At 45.3% G+C, this 21,865-nt stretch overlaps 2 protein-coding genes across 3 annotated transcripts; one reads left to right on the top strand and one right to left on the bottom strand.

Annotated features, from left to right (window-relative positions):
* Positions 1-365: 365 nt before the first annotated feature.
* Positions 366-10,983, bottom strand: SKA2 (spindle and kinetochore associated complex subunit 2). Of its 2 annotated transcripts, XM_033171798.1 has the most exons (6): positions 10,861-10,937; positions 9,704-9,934; positions 4,281-4,370; positions 2,833-3,009; positions 1,579-1,665; positions 366-509 (listed from the first exon to the last, which is right to left on the bottom strand). In XM_033171798.1, the coding sequence occupies exons 2-6, from the start codon at positions 9,704-9,706 to the stop codon at positions 480-482; spliced, it is 387 nt and encodes a 128-aa protein (XP_033027689.1). In that variant the 5' UTR covers positions 9,707-9,934; positions 10,861-10,937; the 3' UTR covers positions 366-479. The 2 variants fall into 2 exon arrangements, with proteins under 2 accessions (XP_033027689.1, XP_033027688.1); XM_033171797.1 differs by lacking the exon at positions 9,704-9,934 and having other exon boundaries at positions 10,861-10,983.
* Positions 10,984-11,441: 458 nt separating this feature from the next.
* On the top strand, positions 11,442-18,892 carry PRR11 (proline rich 11). Its single transcript, XM_033172585.1, has 10 exons — positions 11,442-11,527; positions 12,246-12,459; positions 13,320-13,455; positions 13,664-13,786; positions 14,744-14,962; positions 15,427-15,669; positions 16,357-16,469; positions 16,577-16,636; positions 17,046-17,142; positions 18,721-18,892. The coding sequence occupies exons 2-10, from the start codon at positions 12,350-12,352 to the stop codon at positions 18,787-18,789; spliced, it is 1,170 nt and encodes a 389-aa protein (XP_033028476.1). The 5' UTR covers positions 11,442-11,527; positions 12,246-12,349; the 3' UTR covers positions 18,790-18,892.
* Positions 18,893-21,865: the final 2,973 nt, after the last annotated feature.

The following is a 21,865-nucleotide window of genomic DNA, read 5'->3' as shown; positions in this document are numbered from 1 at the left end:
GGCTTTGAATATGCCAGAAGATCCACATTATGGAGAAAGGTGGCAGTACAATGTATCAAAAACAGCTTCCATTCATTGTATAGTGTAAGCAGCAGACTGAATTAACCCAGAGCAAGACTAGCCAACAGGATGCCTGCCAGATGTTGTAGGACTCCAACTCCCAGCAGCCAGCATGGCCAATAGTGAGGGATAATGGGAGTTATAGTCCAGTGGCATCCAGAGGACCACAAGCTCTGGTTGAAAGCACCTTTGGAACATTACAATATCAACCCCATCACACCAACAACATCACCACCACAAAATGTTCAAGTCATTGTTCATCTGGCAACAATTTAGGAAGTATGTACAAGAAAGTTGGGTACCGATATTAAAAAGAAAACGTAAGCAATCTAGACATTTAAAGTGTAGCCTCAGTTTTCAACTTCCAACTCTGATGAGTGCCCTCACATACAAGCTATTTTTGGAATTTTTGTCTGGGATCAGTGGGTTTCATGCTCTTTGGGACAATTCTGTAGAAAAGAAGAACAGTATTTTTTAAAAGACAAATCATATTCTGTCCTCAAAGGGAAAGAAAAAAAAGGAACTATTTTTCATTTGTAAGACATTGCTCTAAACTACCGAAGTCAAGAATCACAGGCTGCCATATTTGGCTGCCATATTTCTTATGAATTGTTAACTTTTGCAGAAGTATCACATATCATCGCCTATCTGACTTCACACACCCATGCCCACTAGACAAGAGCAAGATCAAATTGGTGCTCACACACAGGAGAACTGCCACTACATATAATAAAGATGCAGGTGGAACTTTCAATGCCTCAGTACTTGAGCAATGATTGTGGAAGTCTTATTCCACCCAAGCAAGAGCCCAAAATATGTTTTGTAGTTAGGTTTCAAAGCATATCTGTGCAAATATTAAAAGGGAGCAGAAAGTCTGAGCCCATTCTTTAGCACATCTCAAATTTGAGCAAGTGGTCAAGTAACAATTTCTACAGGCAAAAAGGTGGGAGAGAGGGTATTGCCTTGTTTCTACAGTGGTACCTCGGGTTACATACACTTCAGGTTACATACTCTGCTAACCCAGAAATAATGCTTCAGGTTAAGAACTTTGCTTCAGGATAAGAACAGAAATCGTGCTCTGGTGGCGCAGCGGCAGTGGGAGGTCCCATTAGCTAAAGTGGTGCTTCAGGCTAAGAACAGTTTCAGGTTAAGAACGGACCTCTGGAATGAATTAAGTACATAACCAGAGGTACCACTGTATTACAGAAGATGTAGCAGCAGCAAAAAACAAAGATGTGACTTTTGCTGCTGCACTACTGGGTAAATCAGCTGTTTGACAAGGTAGAGTGATAGCAAAAGATGTGCCTTTTGCTGCCGTGCTACCCTGTAGACCAGACCCCCTGAATCACCCGGCCAGGCAGGTGGAGATGCTAGGCACCAAAAGTGGCACCTGGGCATCGCCATCAAGTCGCAAAAGGCCAATTGCAAGTTGCAAAATGCAACTGGCACCCGCTAATTTCGAACCCTGTCTGGAGCTACTCAGTAAAAACAGACAAGATCCCCAGGGTTCAAAATTACCTGTTTTTCTGGGGTATCTGTTACTTGAGGAGTCTGGTACATTAAGTGCTGCATTGCAAGTTCTTCTTCTTCAGATAGAGGTGAGATCTGGGGAGAAGAGAGAGGAGCATCTTAAGCAGGGCTGTTTACATTCTGCAGTAAAATAAATATTGTCCTCAAGAACCTCATCAAATCTTGTCTCTAACCCAGACGCTTTTTTGTAATTTCTTTTGTTAAAGGTCATTTGTTCACACTGATTTGCCTGCCCCGGGACAAAAGCATTTTGCAAAGATTCCCAGCCATATTTTAGAACATCAAACAAGATTGGCAGAGGGTTCCAACTTCCAATCAAATATGAAGGAAACAAAAATATATGTGCCATGGCAGGCCTTATGCTAATAGCTTCTTTGTCAACTTCAGATGTTCCTCACTTGTGAAATTCATTGGTTGCCTTTGACCAGGTCTTTGGGAAGTTATGCTGGGTGGTTGTTGTTTTTTTAAAAAAAAACCCATTTGTAGAGATTTAAAATCTGTAGATTTTAGTAACTGCATATGTAGGATATTCCAACCCAGCCAGATGGGCAGGGTATAAATAATAAAAAATACTACTACTATTATTAGGCAGGGTAAACCAACCTGTTGCCCTCCAGAAGTCATGGGGACTCCAACTACCATCATCCACAGCACAGCCGAGGGCCAGGGAGAATGGGAGTTGTGCAATGCATCAGCTACCCCTGTCCCAGGATACATCTCACGAAGAGTGGTAGAATATGGGCTCTGCCCCCTAGCCAACACTGTGCAACAGGCTCCGCAGCCCCCAACCCTCTGACTCCAGCCGGTGGATCCCAGGGATGTAGCATAGTAGCGCCTGCAAGTCAGAAATCTTCCAGCTCTTGTTCTAAGATATGCCGCAGGACTGATCCTGGTGCTCACATAGCTTGTGATGGGAAATGCCAAGGCCCAACTGAGTCAAACTGGAACCCAGAATATGCTCAGGTGAGCCTTGCTGGATCAGGCCAGTGGTCCATTTAGTCCAGCATCCTGTTCTCACAGCGGCCAGACAGATGCCCCAGTGGGATGCTCAAAAGCAGGAGCTGAGTACCAGCAGGTGTACATTTCAGACCAATTACCTGCAGGTGTACACTTCAAGCAACTTGTCTACTTTCCTGAAGTTGCTGTATGCTGATGGAGGAAAGTCACATGCTCTCTGTCTCTCTCTATATCTATATGCGTGCACACACACCTCTCTCAAGCCAGGCAACTCTAGAGCACTACCTCCATTCCAGTGTGGTGCTGTATTTCCTGAACCAGCTTCACTGTTTTGGCCAGAGTAGCACGGATCGACCGCATGGACTCCCGCCGCTCAGTAGAAATCCTTTCTAGCTGCTCACACAACATTTTGTAGCGAGACTTCACCAGTGACAGCTGCTGTATGACAACCAGAGGATTCTCCTGTCGCCAAAGCAAGGAAGATGCACAGTTGGAGGAAAAGAAGAAAAAGTGGGGGTGGGGTGGGAGAGAAAGGACCCTCAAAACAACACAAATGGGAGGCCTACCCAATCAGATTCAGCTAATTGGGGGGGGGGGTTAAAAGTCACAGCCACACTATACACTTAGAGAATCCTGGGAATCATAGTTTCTACCCACAGAGCTACCATTCACAGCACCCTTAAACAACAGTCTCTGGGATTCTTTGGGGGAAGCCATATACTGGAAGCATATGGTGTGGATGTGACCAGAGAACTTGCACAGTGCAGCACTGACATGGTGATGTTTTTCAGGCAATTCTCCTTGGCAAGTATGCGAGTCAGTATATCATGGGTTGCTAAAATTAATTAGAACGCCAGATTCAGGCACCTGTGATTTTCCCACCACCCCCCATAAATTTCAGCAAATTAAAGCACGTACATCCCAATGAGCATCGCTGTGTAATATTTAAGCCATGTTTAATTCTACTGTCCACCACCACAAATTCAAATGCTTGTGGTGGTTCAGGACAAAAAATTAACACGGGGTACTTTTTTTTTTAAAAAAAGCTTTGTTTACTGAATACCAATAAAATAAACAAGGTGAATTAGATTACTCTCTGGGGCAGTGGCAACCAACATGGTGCCCACGGGGATGTTGTGGGACCGCATCACCCATCATTCCTGCCATTAGCCATGCTGGCTGTGGGTTGATGGAAGTTTCTTTTTTTTTTAACAGTTTCTTTATTGTTTTGCATCTTAAAAACAAACAAACAACAACAAAAACAAAACACACAAAAGAACAAAAAATAAATACACTTGTCATATTATGTGGTTTGCAGAATTGCTTAAACCCCGCCGAGTTTTTAGAAACTCGGGTTGATGGAAGTTTCAGTCCAATTACATCTGGAGAGCACCAAGTCAATTAAACGTGCTGTAGGACACCGGAAAATTTTCTGATGCAAATTTCCCTATACAAACCAGGCTAATTTGCATATAGAAAATGAATTCAACATTTTCCAGAAAACTCACACCACTACTTTCATAACAATCCTAGATAGGGCTACTCAGAAGTGGGGCTTACTCCCAGGTAAGTGGGCATAGGAATGCAGTCTTAAGCAAAGTTGTTGTTGTTGTTGTTGTTGTTGTTGTTGTTGTTGTTGTTGTTGTTACTATTATTATGCATTTCATTACTGTAACTTTATAAAGGGGGGGGGGCTCAAAGTGGTTTACAACCTACATTAAAAGATTCAGTACCTCTTTAGACAGTCCATCAGCATGCCCTTTCACCATTTCAAACTCCAACATTGCCTGAATGTAATTCAGGTCAGATTCGGCCTTCTGGAACTAAAACACCCAAATGGTCAATCACAATTCTGTTACACAAATTGGAAACCAAACACCCCTACTGTTGCAGTACACACATAAACACAGGGGATGTGGAGAGAAGATGGAGAAAGGTGCACAAGGGCTGGGCGATGACAGCTTTTCAACATCACAATGTATCACCAGCCAGACATCGCAATCTGCCAATACATCCCAATGTTGAAACCTAGCCGAGGGACTCCTTCTGCTCCTAGCACTCAGCAGCAGCAGTATCAGGCAGCCTTGGCACCACTCCCCACGGCATGGGGTGCTATCCATGCCTTGTGGAGCAGGGCTGCCTGATGTTGCCGAGCACTGGGTCTGGCAGAAGCATCAGGCAGCATCCGCAGCCAGGCAGAGCCTCGTGCATTTGCCTGCCTTTTCCTTCGCCCCAGCAGGCAGGCAGGCTGCCTCTTCCTCCTGACACCACCCCCACCCCCTGCACCAACGCGGTGGTGGTTGAAGCAATTGCACACAAAATTTCACCAGTGGAACAAGCACACTGCCAATAGCACTACTGTGCACTGGATACAACACATAGGCTCTGATAGTTCCTGTTTTGTGTTTTCAAAACTTTGACAGCAGAGGCACATTTCCCCTCACCCTGAATTGAAACTGGAGGTTGAGTCCGCTCTTTTCTCTGAAAAAGGTTTAGTTTAATTGTGTTCAAGAACTGGCCCACTGCCCAGGAAAGAGACCCTGCCCTTTGATTTCTTCCCAAGTCACATTCTGGACTTCCTACATTGCAAAGAGTCACCTGCAAAGGCAGGTAGTTCTCCTTCATCCAACCATTTCCATCTCTATGTCAGAAGGGAACAAATGGCACCTATGGCACCTTCCCCTGGATCCAGCACAGGGCCACCTTCCCTGGCACAAATATACAGGGCTAGGTGCTGTAATCCAGCTTGAGCTTGTCTTAACTGTGAAAAGGCAGCATGCAAATGATGGGATGGAATAATGGACCGACTCAACAGAAGATCATTTTCAATGTCCTTAGTTGGCTTGAAGGTATACAAAGAGGCAAGTTTTTAATTATCACATTTCTACCCCACCTTTCCTCCAAGGAGCTCAAGGTGGCATACATGGTTCTCTTCTTTCCCACTATTCCCCCTCACAACAACCCTGTGAGGTAGAGTAGGTTGAAAGACTGTAACTGCCCCAAGGTCACCCAGTGTTTCATGGCTGAGCAGGGATATGAATGCTGATGCTCTTTTATGAGAAGGAATTTGAGAGAACGAAGTCTGGTCATTTCATTCATTTCATTCCTTGGGCCAAAATGAGTTCTCATACAAGCTACATGCATGGTATAATATACACTGGTACCTTGGTTCTCAAATTTAATCCATTTCCGACTCCCAAAACAGTTCAAAGACCAAGGCGCGGCTTCCGATTGGCTGCAGGAGCTTCCTGTACTCAAGCAGAAGCCGGGTCAGACATTTGGCTTCCGAAAAACATTCGCAAACTGAAACACTCACTTTTGGGTTTGCGGCATTCAGGAGCCAATTTGTTTGGGAGCCAATCTTTCAACTACCAAGGTACCACTGTCCTAGCATGAGCTCTGTACACAAAGGGAGATCTGCTTATGGGCTGCCAAATCTGGGTTATGTAGTCTCTCTCCCCCACATAATTACCCTGCAAAATTTATCCTCTTGATAGCTCCTCTTGCCAGGCATTTGATAAACAAGGCTGATGAACAGATAATCAAGCTTACAATGTTACCGTTCCCCTCTATTCATGATAACTGAGCCACCAGGGAACTGAGTAAGACAGTGGGATGACAGGGGCATCACTTAATTAACGGTAATCAGTTCCTTAAAGGAGCTATTAAAGACTTATGGGAATCGCAGCTGCACACCCAGTTCACAGAAACAGCCCAAGGAATGTCTTCAGAGGAAAAACATCGCTTTGGGAAGGGACTTTATTATTTGGCAGATTTAGCCATCCAGATCCTGGAAATGTTACCTTGCCATACAGATTGGCCTCCATATTAAAAGTTGGGGGTGGCTAGTAATTAAAGGCTTCCTACTTAGAGGCCAACAGGTGCCTACGTATTTTAACATGCTAAAATAATAAAAAAGAATTAAACCAAAAGAGCGAACCTCCCTACAGGACAGAAGGCTGGAGGAGGGATGTCTAACAGACAAAGACCTGCGTTTCCTGACTTTGGGCACAAGAGGGCAGCATGCCATGCATTCACCCTCAAAGGAGACTATGCAGTTATAGTGCATCAGATCCCTTGGAAAAGCCATCTCCACTGGGGTCCCCCTCCACTGCCCTCACCGGTCACCTGGAAGCACCCCCACTCCAGCAGGCTGCCTTAATGGAGGAGATGGGAAGCTGAAGTCCCATTCCCAGGCAGCTCTGCTGCAAAAGTAGCCTCACCAGGCAACTCCTGCCCTTGCTGGCCATTGCGAGAACTACAATTTAACTTGAGGAAATTATGCCCGACTTTGCCTCCCCCACCCCCATTTTTTAGCTGATCAATACGGTTACTGCGATCACAAGAACCCAAAATACAAAGCACATGCAACAGTTTGTAAAAGAACACAAAAAGAGACGGGCTGTTGGATCGGGCCTGTGGCCCATCCAGCATTCTGTTCTTGTGGTGGCCAACCAGGAGGCCCTAAGTGGGAATCCTGAAAACAGGACCAGAGTGCAAACAGCACTCTCTCCGCTTGTGATTCCCAGCAACTGGTACTCAGAGGCATATTGCCACTGACAGTGAACATAGCCATCCTGGCTAGTAGCCAGTGATAGCTTTATCTTCCATGAACTTGTCTAATCCTCTTTTATAGCCCTCCAAGTCAGTGGCCATCACAACTTCTTATAGACGTGAATTCCATGTGTAAAGAAGTACTTGGCTTTCTGTTTTCCTACCACCTATCCAATTAGGGATTGCAGGCAAGGAACTCACAATGTGAGTTGGATATGCCCGATGCCCAAAAGGTTGCACCTGAAAATTGTAAGCATGCCCTGCTACGTACCCAGATTTCAATTCCATTGAAAGGAATTACATGGTCATGCTGGGAGGGAGCTGCTCTATCAGAAAACTAGCGGTCCATTCCAAATTTCCAGCAAGCTGCACATAATAAGAGAAAAGAAGCCTCTTTCCAGCAGCAAAATAAATAAAACCAGTGCCATTTCTCAGTGATCACAAGCTTGTTGTATCATGCAACAGGCAGGCTGACCTCACAAAGTGATACCTAGTTATCAGGGCTGCCTGTCAAGAAATTAAAGAGGAAAAATGACAGGGCATTAAAAGAAAAAATCTTTAAATAAAATGTGCGTCTTGCCAGCAGCTCCAGTACCTTTGAGATGCTGAAAGATGTGCAAGAAAACTGGCAATTTAACAAGCAAAAGCTGCAGTTTCAACTCTCAAAAGGTGCCACTCCTAATTAAAAGGAAATTAAAGGCCATCCAATATTCTTCTACATCTCCTATTATGGCAACATGCCAGAATCAATATAGAATTTTTTTAAAAGCCTCAAAGATAGTTGTGCCCTTAACCCACAGCTCCATCAATTACCAAAGAGTCAGTTTTAAGGAGGTAATAGGAACACAGGAAGCTTCCTTATACAGTCAGACTGTTGATCCACCTAGCTCAGTATTATCTACACTGACTGGCAGCACCTTTCAAGGACTTCAGTAGGGATTCTCTCCCAGCCCTACCTAGGGGTGCCAGGGATTGAACCTGGGACCTTCTGCATGCAAAGCAGATGCTCTAGCAGTGAACTGTATCTCCTTCCCTATCAAGTGACTGGCAAAACACACTGGACTAAAACAAATCCCACCAACCCAACCTAACCAAAGTATGAATAAGCAGAATTTATGGTTACTGGACAACATCCCATTTTGGTGGTGGTTGAACATTCCTCCATTCCCTTCTCAAAGCAGCCCTCCAGCAAACCCACTTGCAAGCCAGAGCCTTTGTTCACTAAGTCTCCGGCTAAAGTTTGCAGGCCTGCTGTATAGTCATAAAACCAAACACAAAATCTTTCCAGGCCCCTCTGCACGATTCACTTACGTAGGCTTTGGAGAAACAGAGAGAAGCCACAAGGCCACTGCTGAGGGTTCTGCCCACAAGTGCTTTGACAATACTATTGCACTGCTCATCGAGAAGTACAGTAGTGCAATGAAGTCAGAGCCCTTGTCAGCAGCAAGGTGCTTTGGAGAGATATTCTGCACGAGATGCATTGCAAGAAGCTTTCAGAATGAATAGGCTACTGAACTTTGAATTTATAAATGAACTTCACAATAAGAAAAAGGTAAACAGCTTCCCCACCTTTTAAAAAGGGCTGGGGAAGCCTCCAAATTAAATCATAACTCCCAACACACACATAACTCTTTCCAGCAGGCTGTTTGCAACTCACCCACAGTCCATGTTAGTTTGATCTCATCTCATTTTGAGCGGTCTAGATAAAGGAAGAAAGAATTTGGCTCTTTTCTCACTGGGTGCTGATGCGCCATTGAAGAATTGCAGTGGAAAGCTAGTGACTGCAGAAGGCTGTTATTTATGCACATGTTATAGCTGGGTGCAGATAGCAGTACACCAATTTTAAAATAAAGGAGTCCCCTGCCCCTGTTTCAGACAGACACACAGACATACAAAAGATTGCATACTTCCCTTCAAGTTGTCACTTTAGCTGACTGAGCATCGCTGGCCAATGCCCTTTTAACATTGCACTGCTTTTTGTGCACGTTCACTAGTAGTACAACATAAAAAGGGCAGTGGACAGACACCTCTTGCCATCCACAATGAAGCAGAATCGAACGGGCTCAGAAGGGCATTCTTTGGTTCCAAAAGAAAGAATAGATCCTGAAAATGTAAATGGCTTGCAAAAAAGAAAAGAAAAGCTTACAAAACATTTCAGCAACAAGAACTGACTCTATGAAATGCACCATCACTTTTGGTTTAAAAAAGAAAAAAAAAGCAAGCAAGATATTTTGGGGGGGTCTGTTTCTCCTTGGGAACAGGTTACCTTCAGTATTTTCATTTAAATATATGTGTGTGCATGTGTGCATTTCCACACAAATCCATCTTCAGAGGATGGTGTTCTTGTCAGCTTCCACCTCCAAGAAATTTGCCAACTATCAAAGAAAGGAACAGGGAGTTTTCTCATCCAGCCAGCTGACCTCCTTCAACCCTTGAGTCAGGATCATGGGTCTGAAGTCTCACTGTCCCCTCCCTCAAATCCACCAGAAATGGAGAGTGGATTCTTTGAATCCCTCTCTAGAAGAGGACAGTGATAAGGTCTCATACTCCAGATCTGGGATTGCCATCTGAGAAATTTTGAAAGATGAGTCTGAATTATTACCATGTATTGCGCCTGTATTTCACATGTTGTTTGTTCTCTTTAAGACCCTTGGCAAGGAAGACAAGATGCACAATTGGAGGCCTTTTTCTCAACAGCGTGCAAGCTAAGCTGGAGTGTGCTACATTTCTTGCAGCTTCCTCCTAAAGGATGGATTTCTGACCATTGTCAGGCCCCTTGCTTGGAGGACTGACTCAAAGCAAGCTGTAGACTCTGTCAGATCAGCTGCCATTCCTGGGATGAAGAAAATTGCAACAGCTACAGGTCAAATGTTACTTGAGCCCAAACATTATATATTAATAATATAAAATACAAACCAAAGTTCAAGCTCACCTAGATGGTGCTATATCATACAAATTCTGCTTAAATAAATACATAAATAAATAACTACTGCTTTGCATATGTTTATTATTGGAAACCACTACACCCCACAGCTGGTGGATCTATGTACATGGGTGACAGTTTATAAAGAAATCAAGTCATATATTGGTAATATAAAAGTGAAACCCAGGTTCAAGTGGACATAGATAATGTTATGTGAATTATTGGTTCAAACGGACATAAAAATTATTTTGGCAATTAGAGTTGTTGTTTAGTAGTGGCACCAGCCTGAACTCTATTTTCCCTCCCATGGAAGGGGGACACGGACCCAGTGGGAGAGCTTCTACACAGCCTTATCGTGTTCCACCTTCTCTCTAAGAAAAAGGACCTTTGATGAATGATGGGTGGGGAAATGGACCAATCCTACGAGCCACGCCCCCTCGAAGCTCTGGCCACGCCCCGTACATAGCAGGCTTTTCGGAGAATGGGTTAGGGCGGAGGGCCACGCCCACACAGAAAGAGCCACGCCCCCAACAGCGAGCCTCCAAAGAGAAATGGACCAAAACCAGCACGCCCCTTTTTGTCCTCCCCTTAGAAGATAGTGGATTCGTCCAACGGAATCTTCTCCCAAGCATCTCCGCGGTGTGTGGTTGGGTCCAAAACGGTGGGGGGGGGATGGGAATATCCCCTCACATTTCCCCCTTCCTCAACTGTTCCTTCTCCCTCCCTTTTTTTTTCTTTCCTTTCTCCCATTCGTTGGTCCCACATTTTCAACGGTCGGCCCCTTCCCTCAAGAAAACCGCAGCCAGATTCGTCGCGACGGCAGCCCCGGGACTCACCATGGTCTCGAGCGTAGTAACCGCCGTCTCCATGTTGAATAGTTGACATTCCTCAGGCGGTGGCATTCCACCCCTCTCCCCTCCCTTCGTTATGAGAGGAAGGGACGGCGCCTCTGATTGGGCAGCTGTCACCACGTCCTCTGTTTCATTGGCTCCTCTCAAACATAACCTCGCGCCTATTGGAGAACAAAGCGTATAGCCACGCGACATGAGACAGCGGCTTCTATTGGATAGGCGCGAGACTGTGGCGACTCTGATTGGTTTGTGAAGAGAAAACTGTAGGGGGCGATAACCGGGCTGGACCGAGAGACTACATTGGTCAAAACGCTAAACACCCGGTTCTTCATTGGTTCAATTTTTTTCTAAGGCGGGTTGACATTTTGGGCACCCTTTTCTCGTCCCTCCCCTTCCCCTTTCGCTTATTGGCCCCCTTTCCCCAGACCTTTAATCTGGTTGGCTATTGTTTCTTGATTGGCTGGAACTGCAACCAATCGTGGGACGCAGGATGCCAATAGGTTTTTTTCTCTCAATAGAACACTGGCTGCAGCACGGGGAACTGTGATTGGCTGTGGAGCAGGCTGCTATCAGTTTGAAATGTTGGGCGTGGCAAGGAAATGTTGGCATGTGGCGCGCTGAGTCAAGAAGGGCGGAGTTTTAGTTTTTTAAGGTAGGGATTTTGTTTAAGATGTGAAGAATTGGGGGATGGAATGAGAGTGTCCGTAAGTATTCTGCTTTGCGGGAACCACCTGCTTCTTTCTGGCTTTACTGAGTGGGGAGTCAGGTGTGTTTCCCGTCTGCTAAGGATGGGTACGGAGCATTGCCATTTTTTCTTCTGTGAAATGGGTGCTTTTGTGCTCCCTACGAGATTATCTTAGATTTCCATATGCGCCCGCAGCCTCAACAAGAGTGGGGAGGACCCCATATTTAATCTGTGCGTCTGCTTGTTTACTGTGCTTAATTTATATGTTGCCTTTCTGCAATATGCCCAAGACAGTTTACAGTTTTAAGATGCTCTATCAAATGAAATACAACGTAAAGTTGGCCCTGTGGGTGTGGAGAGGATAGATCAACTGGAGCAGGCTGTGATTTTGACGGCCTTGCCTGCTTCGCTTCTTTCATCTTTTCCACAGAGTGTGTAAAATGAAGATATTACAAGAGATCAGTAGGCCTCCAGTGACCTTACTCCAAAGGAAATCAAAATCTGTTTCAGTGTGCTGAATCCCTGAAAACTCAACACTTGGACAATGGCAATATTTACATCTGTGGTGGGTCGGTGGGTGTTGGTTTGTATGGGGGCTTCTTGGGCATGATGTTCCAGCTGGCAACACCTACATTTTTAAAATCTACGCTTGGTCTTTTTAAAAAAGCTGTCTTTTTTTTTTAAGGGTATGGCAGGATTCCTGTTACTCATTTGTCCCCTTCAAACAAAGCTTCAGATCAAGGACATCTAATAGGGATATGATCTAGCCTGAAGTTTAAGTTAGAGAAAATGGGCAAGGACAGTCATCGGCGTCGAAAACTGAGAGCCAGAGCAAAACATTTGGCGAACAGGAAGGAAGTTCTCATTCAGCCTCAGTGTTCAAGTTCTCTCCCTCCAAAGTAAGCACCTCTGATCTTTTAATTTTTCTGTTCAGTGTTCTTTCTATGACTAGTCATCACGGTTGCCTTGTTTCCTAACCATTGAAAGTGACCAAGACCATTTACGGTATGTAGCAAGAAAGTAATAAACTGCATATAAAATTGTTGCGAAAGTTGAGTGCCACCCCCTCTCTCTGCCAAGTGGTGGCAAAAGCCCATGGGGTTCCAGAAACTCACCCAGGGTGTGTGGAGATTGGAGTAGCTTTAAGAAATACGGTTTAATTGCCTATTTACACCTTCAGTCTTCATGGAGGGAGTCCAGATCTTACAGCATAGCCATTTCAAGAGGGCCTTGTACCCCACAGCAGTGCAGCCCTGGACTCCAAGGCATCTCTCCCAGTCAGCCCTGCAGCCAGCCTACCCAAGATGGATCCCAGTCCCTCTTCCATCTTCTTCTTCTCAGCAACCCTTGCTCCAGACTTTTTTCCCTGTCACCTCACACCCAGTTACCCTGGCAGCCTACCAAACCCCGTCTCTGTTCACACCTCAGGGCAAGGGGGGGGGGACAGTTATCTTGCATCAGCAATGTCCCTATATTGTTTCTCGGCCAGGTCATTTTGCATAGGCTTGCGCAGGAATTCATCTGCAGCTTGTATTTCTCCCTTCATATCCCAAGTAATGAAAATCCTACCATTTATTAATTTCTAGGGTGTGGGGGTCCCCCCTCCCAAATCTATAACAATATAATTGTAATGCTCAATTACTGCCTGTTCTAGTATGGAAGCCTATGGGAATGAGGAGGTTTGCTGTGCCAAAGACAATAGGAACCACCCATGAAGGTCACCTTTTCAAGATTTTGATTTGGTGTTTCTCTTTGGTAGGCTTCCGGTTTCATCCTGCAGCTGGAGCAAACCTCTTTACTCATGGCCCTTGACATTTCTGAGCATTGGAGTAGTGAAGGCTTTACAGACCGCAGGGTTGTGTCTGTACAGGTGGTGCCAGAAAAGTGTTGGACGGGTAAGTTTTTGTTCATGTAACCTTTTTATTTAGGATACTGAAAATTGCAGCAGCACCCAACTTTGTCTGTTTGAGCTGCTGGGCACTCCCCCCACTGCATTGGCTTGGGGTGTCGGCTGTTTTTCTGCTGCCAAGTGTGCATCTATATTGGGCTTATGCCTAGCTCTGTAGAAAATCAGTTTCTCTTGCTTCTTTTCTGCTCTCCCAGATCTTTCAAGTCGTCAAAAAAATTCTATCTCCGTCAAACACGTGTCTGCAGGAGTTGACTGGGCTCCGGGAACGGTTAGAAAAGCTAGAAACTGAATTTGCCAGCCTACAGTTGCTGGTCCAGGTAAGTTGTACTTTTTACAAAGTTTGTAGCAATCCAATCCGCCGCCCCTGACCAGCTTCTGTTATATTGTAATGAATTGATTTGCTTCCTGACATTTCTACCCTGGAAACAGGATCCTTGAAGCCCAAACCATTGGCAAGACTTTTACCTGTGTGGAAACTTCATCTTAAAATGTTATTTCTTTGCCGTAGGCAAATAGCTGTGGACGAGTCCAATTTGTTGTGGTTTGTAAAATGTAGATAATAAATAACTTTAATCTATGTACTGCTTAATTCCGTAATAGGCTTCCAAGTAACTTGCGGGTATAAAAATCAGCTATTTCAGTTATTTATATATACTGCTTAATATTCAGACGTGTTATACAAGCATTAAAATATAAGCATCCGAAATTCTATTGTGTAATAGAAACCGCTTTAAGATTATCTGGGGTTTTTTTTACAATCACGCGGCATATACGTTTTATGAAATAAATAAGAGGAAACATATGTTGTAACTGGGTGTTTGGGGTGTGTGCATGCTAATGTGGTTTGGTAAACTTCCAAAATGAAAAGTTGGAGCATAAGAGCTCGCATCCCATAATTGAGTTGACAACCTGGTCGCTCTGGTTCCTTACTGCCGGATTAACATTTCCAGCTGATGAGACTTCAGATTTCTCCTCTATGTGCTGAATTGAGAGCCAGTGTGGTGTAGTGGTTAAGAGTGGTAGACTCGTAATCTGGGGAACCGGGTTCGCGTCTCCTCTCCTCCACATGCAGCTGCCGGGTGACCTTGGGCTAGTCACACTTCTCTGAAGTCTCTCAGCCCCATCCACATCACAGAGTGTTTGTTGTGGGGGAGGAAGGGAAAGGAGAATGTGAGCCGCTTTGAGACTCCTTTCGGTTAGTGATAAAGCGGGATATCAAATCCAAAATCCAAAACTCTTGAATCCCCCTCACTGATTTCTCCCTCTTTCAACAGAATGGAACTGTTGTGCCTTTCTCGGAAAAGCCACCTTGCCAGATGCGGTTGGAGAATCCGGAGCCAGCTTTTCCCACGCATGGGCAGCTGAGCCTTCCAGCATCTTTGCCTCCACCACCCTTGGCTCCCCCACCTCCCCCTCCCCCTCCCCCACCCCCTCCACCCCAGCCTCTACCAGCACCTCTCCGTCTCAGAAGAGCTGGTGGCACTAAGACTCCGGTAATGTGTATGGCAGTGAGAGTGCCTCTTAACTCCTCTAATTGGGGTCAGCTTTTTCCCTTGCCTGTTTCAGTTTCTAGCCTGCTAGTAGCATATGGGTTGGTGGGAGCAATCCTTAATCCAGGGATGGGGAACCCATTTTCAGCCTGGGGGCCACGTTCCTCCCTGGGCAGCCTCCCAGGGGCCGCTTGCCAATGGTAGGCGGAGCTAGAGGTGAGCAAAGGTAAATGTTTCCCAGCTTATGCAGACAATTGAGAAAATATGTTAATCGTAATACAGTAGTTAGCTGATCTCCAATTCTCAGTTTTTACGTCTTTTTTTTTTTGTACGTACGGTTGCTGTAGACAGCTTGGCTTATTTTTCTTTATGAATATTACCATACAAATATCTAACTTAGTAAGTATTTTATTTTATTTTTATGCAGCATTTCACTGTTCACCAGTTTAGACACTGAGCCCCTTTAGACAGAAGAGTGGGGTAGAAATTTAGTTCCTGTAGGATTTCAGGTGGAGCTGAAGGATATTGAGTCGGAGACTTTGTTGGTCGTTGTCGTTGAGAGAGCTGTGGATTCTGAACCTCTTTTCTGTCCACTTCCTTCTTGGATCCAGGCAGACTCGTTAAAAAAAGGTGTGCCCATGCAGATAACCCTCCAGGACCTCCTAAATGTGAAACTAAAGAAGGCCCAAAGCGGCATGGGGATAGACAAGGTAAATTCGGAAAGGCATATTAAAAATGTGCTTCACATTTTGTGTTAAATGCTCTGAGCTGAGCTGTTTGGGCCCTGCTGTCTGATGATCCGCCCTTCCGGCCACTGTATCAGAAAGTAAGTGTGTGGTATTGTGAAGGACTCCTAGGCTACGATAACCTCGACAGGTGTGGTGTTGTGATGGTGCCAGTAACAAACAAACAAAAATATCTGCACAAACCGGCCCACTTTCAGACACTGATGAATAGCATAATGAATGGGACCCGAGTCAAATTGGGCCAAGCAGAATGGAATACAATATTGGCCAAAACTAAACAGATCAGTGTCCAGGTTGATTCATACGGGGAGAAGTGGCCCTTGGTGTATTGGGGGATGAGCTGCATAAGGTTTTATAGGTCAAAACCAGCCATTTGATTAGTAACAAAGGGAATTCTTTGAGTTCAAAAGGAAGGTGTATTGTATGGTTGTTTGTTGTTTTATAAATCTGAGAGTTTGAATCCGGTTTTTGTAGTTAGCTATGCATTTGTATACAGTAGTTTCTTTTTCCAAATTCAATTTTTATTGATTTTCTATTACAAAATAAGTTTCAAAAGCTTTGTGCCCCCCTGATAAAATTCTTCACAAAGGCCCTGTGTTGAAGCTTCTTTCAAAAGGTATGGTGCAGTGACAAGTCTTTCCTTTTCGTCAGAGGAGATCGCCGTTTGAGAGGCGCAAGGCATTAATTACCCTCTCCGACTTGCAAAGCATCAATCTGAAATCCAAAGCCCCAGGACCACAAGCTCGGGTTACCAGTCACTTGATGTAAGGCACCTCTGACCTTTCTGCAGATTTTATTCGCAGGGTTAATGTTGGTCCACTTAGGAAATCTGTATTTTAATTTTCGTGTTTGCTCTTCTTTCCCCCTCCAGCACTCCTAGCAGAAGCAGCTTAGATTTCCGGAAACACTTGAGAAAAGTCGCTATTGAGAGGTAACCATCTACCGCATTTTTCGCTCCATAGGGCGCACCGGACCATAGGGCGCACCTTGTTTTTAGACTAAAAGCCCTGTTTTTTTGAGGATCAGCTAAAAGTTTTACAGCTTTTTTTGCAAAGGGAAAAGCCCTGTTTTTTTGAGGATCAGCTAAATGTTTTGCAGCTTTTTTGCAAAGGGAAAAGCCCTGTTTTTTTGAGGATCAGCTAAAAGTTTTGCAGCTTTTTTTTGCAAAGAGAAAAGCCCTGGTTTTTCTGACGATCAGCTAAAAGTTTTGCAGCTTTGGGATATTTCACTGTGAAAAGCAAAACATAAATCCAGTTAACCAAACCTACTGGGAAAAAACACACGTTTATGGCTCCCAGCATAGACCATGTACCCTTCTCCCCCCCCTTCCCCCACCCCAGGAGCCCAGGTGGAACCCCGTTAAGCAACAAAGAGAACATGGAGACTGGCACAGGACTGACACCGATCATGACCCAGGCTCTGCGGCGCAAGTTTCAGGCAAGGCTCTCTAAGGACCTCTGTTGGCTTGGCAAAGCAAGTGTTGAAAGGGGGCTTCGAACGCACAGCCCCATCTTCCCAAGTCGGGGTGGGGAACCTCATCCCCACAAGGGCCACATTTCCCTCGCGGGGAAACCTTCTGCAGGCCAAGTGCCGGGGTTGGTGGGGCTAGGGGCAAAATTGGGAGGAGCAACGGATGTGTGACTTGTACTTTTGTACACTAGTCAACATTCCAAAAGACAGAGGCTTTTTACACGTCTGTGTATGTGTGTGTGTCTGTATGCTTGTGTGTATGCACACACACACACACACACACAGGCAACCCCTCATTTGTGCAGGGGTTACGTTCTGAGGCACCCCACGTTTAAGTGAATATTTGAAACGGCATTGAAAAAGCCTGCAAACACCGCTTCCCTCACCTCCCTTCCCGTTCCGCTCCATTTTGTGACGTTTTCGGGTCACTTCTGGGTTCGGCGTAATGCGCATTCACATATTGAACGCGTGTAAATGCGGGGTTGCCTGTGCACACTCGCACACACCCCTTCCCATCCTCCCCAGTGTGGTGTAGTGGTTAAGAGCGGTGGACTCGTAATCTGGTGAACCGGGTTCGCGTCTCCGCTCCTCCACATGCAGCTGCTGGGTGACCTTGGGCTAGTCACACTTCTCTGAAGTCTCTCAGCCCCACTCACCTCACAGAGTGTTTGTTGTGGGGGAGGAAGAAGGGAAAGGAGAATGTGAGCTGCTTTGAGACTCCTTTCGGGTAGTGATAAAGCAGGATATCAAATCCAAACTCCTCTTCTTCTTCTTCTTCTTCTTCCCCCAGCCCAAGCAAGAGGTGTTGCTACAATTAACATGCATGCTGCATCTGTACAAAAGAACTTGAGGGAGGGTGTGAGGTGAGGTGTGCAGCCTGAGGAGAGGAAGTGGCTTTAGGAACATAGCTGTCAAGTTTCGGATTTGAAAATAAGGGATCAGCAGTCTCACCTATCCCGGGGACAGTCACATGTCAGTGGTGGGCGGAGCCAGAAGCAAAAGTGGGCGGAGCAGCAATGTAAACTCCAAGCGGACTCGGGCTCGGAGCGGAGCAAAGAGGAGGGCAGCCATGTGCTCCGCGCGATGGAGCCCCATCGTCTTCTTGTCTGATCCCATCAAAACAGGACAGGAAGCAGCAGCTGCTCAAAGGCAGCCAGGCTCTGCCCACCAGCTAACCCTATTGGCCGGCTGAGGGGCTCGGCGGCAACGGATAGGGGCTGATGCAGGGGGAGGAATACACCCCCCTGTAAGCGCGGGAAACGGCTCCCACTTGCTTTGAGGGCTGAGGCTTTTCTCTCCAAGTAGGCGAGGTCTTCCCACCCAGTCCCTGGCCAGCAGGGGAGGAGCTGCTTCCATTAAAAACGGGAAATTTAAGGGAAATAAAAAATAAGGGAGAGCAGCGGGAAACTGCTTAAAATAAGGGAGAATCCCGGGGGAAACGGGATACTTGACAGCACTGTTTAGGAAGCGTGGGCAGAACGGCGCAAAAACTGCAATTACAGCCAGAAGGAAAAGTTGAAACCTCTCTATCTCTTTTCTTGACAGTTGGCTCACCCAAAGAGTCCCTCTCCATCCCTGTTGCCTAAAGGAAGCAGCTTTGAGGAGCAAAGTTAGCAGCGCATCTCCTGCCTCCCTGCAGTTCCCCGTGCTGGTTTTCTGGCCTCTGCTGATGGACGCTACTAATGTGGAAGGAATTTATTTATTTTTAAATAAAATACGCTGGGAGCAGGGAGGGGAGAAGAAAGGATTATCTTCATCGTCGCTAAAGAGCAGAGCTCACCATTCCCAGGTGAAACACACAAAGGAGAGACAGTTTAAGTCTTTTTTTCCCCCCAGCCTGCCTGCTCTGATTTTTATTCCTTTACGGCAGGGAAGTTGTGGCCCTCTAGATTTGTTGAACCACGGCTCCCAGCGGCCCCCAGGAGCATCCCTCCTTGCTTAACACCCTACTGGCAAATATGAGGTTATCCCTATAAAACACCTGTAGGATATAAAATACCTGCATGGGGAATTGGACATTCCTAATCTTGTTTTATTTGTAACTTACTTGAAATGTTTATATAAATATTTTAAAGTATTTACTATTTTAAAAAAGATGTGGGGAGAGAAACATTTAAAAAAAAACTCCCAAGTTCTTAATACTCAGAAGAGTGGCAGTCAATCTTGGAAATTTTATCTAAATTGTATGTGTACACATGAATTTGTGTATGTTTTCTCCATAATGAAGAATACATTCTTACCTTCTCTTAGAGGAGGAAATATATCTTTTCCTCAATAAGGGGAAATGCCCCTTTCTCTGAGGGGGAAAAGTGAATTGCAGAGGAAATCCAACATGCCATTGTACCGGAAGAGGCTGTATGTTCAGCAAACCTCGAATGAGGTTTTTGCTTCTGGTTTGAGCTCCTGATGCATGTTGAGTCGTTCCTGACACCCTGTTGGTCTGCTGAGAGACAATGAGGTTCTGCCATGACGGAAGAGGTTGGAATCATCGGCTGCTCATTCAAACACTCCTTAAACAATGTGAGTAGCACCTAGAGCTATTCACAGAGTGTACCATTATGTACAGATTGTATCTGTAAGATGGGGACTAGGTTCTGGTTGAAGATGACAGCTATTGTTTTCGAAGTGCTGTGAAAGCTGCTTGTCTGCGGGGGTACAGACTTCTCATCGGTCCTACTCTGGGTTTTGAAGCACTCCTTGTTTAACTGGAGGCTCATCAAACAGAGGAAAGCTAGTGAGAAAGCCACAGTAGCTCGTCTAAAATGTGTCGGCAAATCTGAAGAATTTGTTGTTTGCCTCGAGTCTGTTTGCAAGTGCATTAAAAGGCAAATAAATTTGCAGGTCTCGGAAAGGAAGCTTCAGCTCATTAGTTTTCCAGGGCCGTTGACATGCTGCTTTTGCATCAGACCCATGAGCAGCTCAAAAGGGCGCCAGCATCAAATTGCCTTGGCAGTGCAATGGAAGGAAACGCCTTAACTAGATAGCAATCCTTTCAATTCAGACGCTGTGGTAACCAACTCTTGGGCACATACTGGTAACTCTTGTTAACGTTTATTTCTCCTTTAGATGCAGTTGGGTTAGATCCACACCATATATGTAAAGCACAGGTGCTCCCCCCAAAAAACACACAAAGAATTCTGGTAACTGTAGTTTACCCCCCACAGAGCTATTATTCCCAGTAGTACAATCCCCAGGTTTATTTCTGGGAAGCAATGTGTTTTAAATGTATGGTGTAGAATGTGGCCTTAGTGTTTTGAAGGGATATTGTGAGCGTATGTGTGTTGTTGAAGTGCCCTGGGACAAGTGGCACTAGTTTTCTCCTGATATGCCTATGATACATTCTTGTGTAGCTTGGAATCTTGGAGATTGTTCGTCTGTGCAAAGACAGGGGCCTCTTAAGAGGAACCTCACAAAAGTTCCCAGGGAGAAGTTTTTTTTAAAAAAATTGGGGGGGGGGGAATGAAGCTTCGTAGAACAAGGATCTGGAGCCTGGGGTCCTACCAGACAGTGTTGGACTACAACACCCATCATTCCAGACCATTGGTTAAGCTGCCTGTGGATGAAGGGAGTTTGAGTCTAGTGACACCTGGAGGACCATAGGCTCCCCAGCTCTGATGCAGAGTAAGCAGACACCCTTCGGACTGTCCATCTGAAACATGGAGCATTCCAGAAAAAAGATTGAACCTTTAATGCTAAGGTACAGATGGCCGGTAGGCTAAAGTGTTCATAGATGTACATGTTTACATATGCATGCTGCATTTTTATACAGCTGTAACCCAGCTCACCTAGTTAAAATTATTTACAAGTTTACACTGTGTTTCTGCATCCGTTTCTTACCCATTACTCATTTAATTGCTGTTTGTTACGTGTGTCAATTCATTTGCTTTGCTGCCTACCTCCTTGCACATTTCAAAAACAAATAGCTTCTATAAGCTACCTGTGGCACATTTTGGAGCAACATGAAACTAAATGTTGTAAAGCAGCGCGGACTGAAATAAGTTCAATAAAAAAGAATATGGAACTCAGCTGGCTTTCTTGTTCTGCTCCTCATTCATGTTCTCTTTGGAAAATGTTTTAATATTGTTCAAGATTATGGGTCTCATCAGAAATGTATTAAGTGGTAGCCAACAACACTTGGTTGTCCAATTATGTGGTTGATGTATGCTTCAAGAAATGGCTATAGTTCGGTGGTAGAGCAATCTGCTTTGCAATGCAAAAGGTCCCATGTTCAATCCCCAGCATCTCTAGATAGATTTTTTGGGGGTGGGGTGGGAGGAATTTTGGTCTCAAACCTGGAGAGCAGCTGCCAGTCAGTGAAAAGAATGCCGAGCTGGCGGACTAATGTGTGGTCAGAGTCAGCAGAAGGCAACTTCCTATGTGCTATACTCAAATAGTCGATAATGGGCTGCTGCCTACATCAGAGGTAAGCAAACTTTTAGACCTGTGGGGTCTGCTAACCAGAGCCACATGTAAATTGGTGGCTTGGTTCAGGTGAGCGTTGGTTATCTACTGTTATCAATTGGCATAACATGCATGCCTCTGTGCCAGGCAGCCCCAAACTCGGCCCTCCAGATGTTTTGGGACTACAATTCCCATCATCCCTGACAACTGGCCCTGTTAGCTAGGGATGATGGGAGTTGTAGTCCCAAAACATCTGGAGGGCCGAGTTTGGGGATGCCCGGAGTCTGTG

The sequence above is a fragment of the Lacerta agilis genome, chromosome 15 (genome assembly GCF_009819535.1).
Source record: "Lacerta agilis isolate rLacAgi1 chromosome 15, rLacAgi1.pri, whole genome shotgun sequence".
NCBI classification, from domain to species: domain Eukaryota; kingdom Metazoa; phylum Chordata; class Lepidosauria; order Squamata; family Lacertidae; genus Lacerta; species Lacerta agilis.
Note: the sequence above shows the minus strand (reverse complement) of the source record. Positions and strands in the feature narration are given on the sequence as shown.

What these genes read in the sequence shown, in the direction of transcription:
- SKA2 (XM_033171797.1), bottom strand. Translation starts at nt 10,926, where the DNA reads ATGCCACCGCCTGAGGAATGTCAACTATTCAACATGGAGACGGCGGTT. An exon ending in TTACTACGCTCGAGACCATG is followed by an intron (nt 4,371 to 10,860) that starts GTGAGTCCCGGG and finishes TGGGTGTTTTAG; the next exon opens with TTCCAGAAGGCCGAATCTGA. An exon ending in CAGATACCCCAGAAAAACAG is followed by an intron (nt 510 to 1,578) that starts GTAATTTTGAAC and finishes TCTTTTCTACAG; the next exon opens with AATTGTCCCAAAGAGCATGA.
- PRR11 (XM_033172585.1), top strand. Translation starts at nt 12,350, where the DNA reads ATGGGCAAGGACAGTCATCGGCGTCGAAAACTGAGAGCCAGAGCAAAA. An exon ending in CTGGTGGCACTAAGACTCCG is followed by an intron (nt 14,963 to 15,426) that starts GTAATGTGTATG and finishes GAGCCCCTTTAG; the next exon opens with ACAGAAGAGTGGGGTAGAAA. An exon ending in CGGGTTACCAGTCACTTGAT is followed by an intron (nt 16,470 to 16,576) that starts GTAAGGCACCTC and finishes TTCCCCCTCCAG; the next exon opens with CACTCCTAGCAGAAGCAGCT.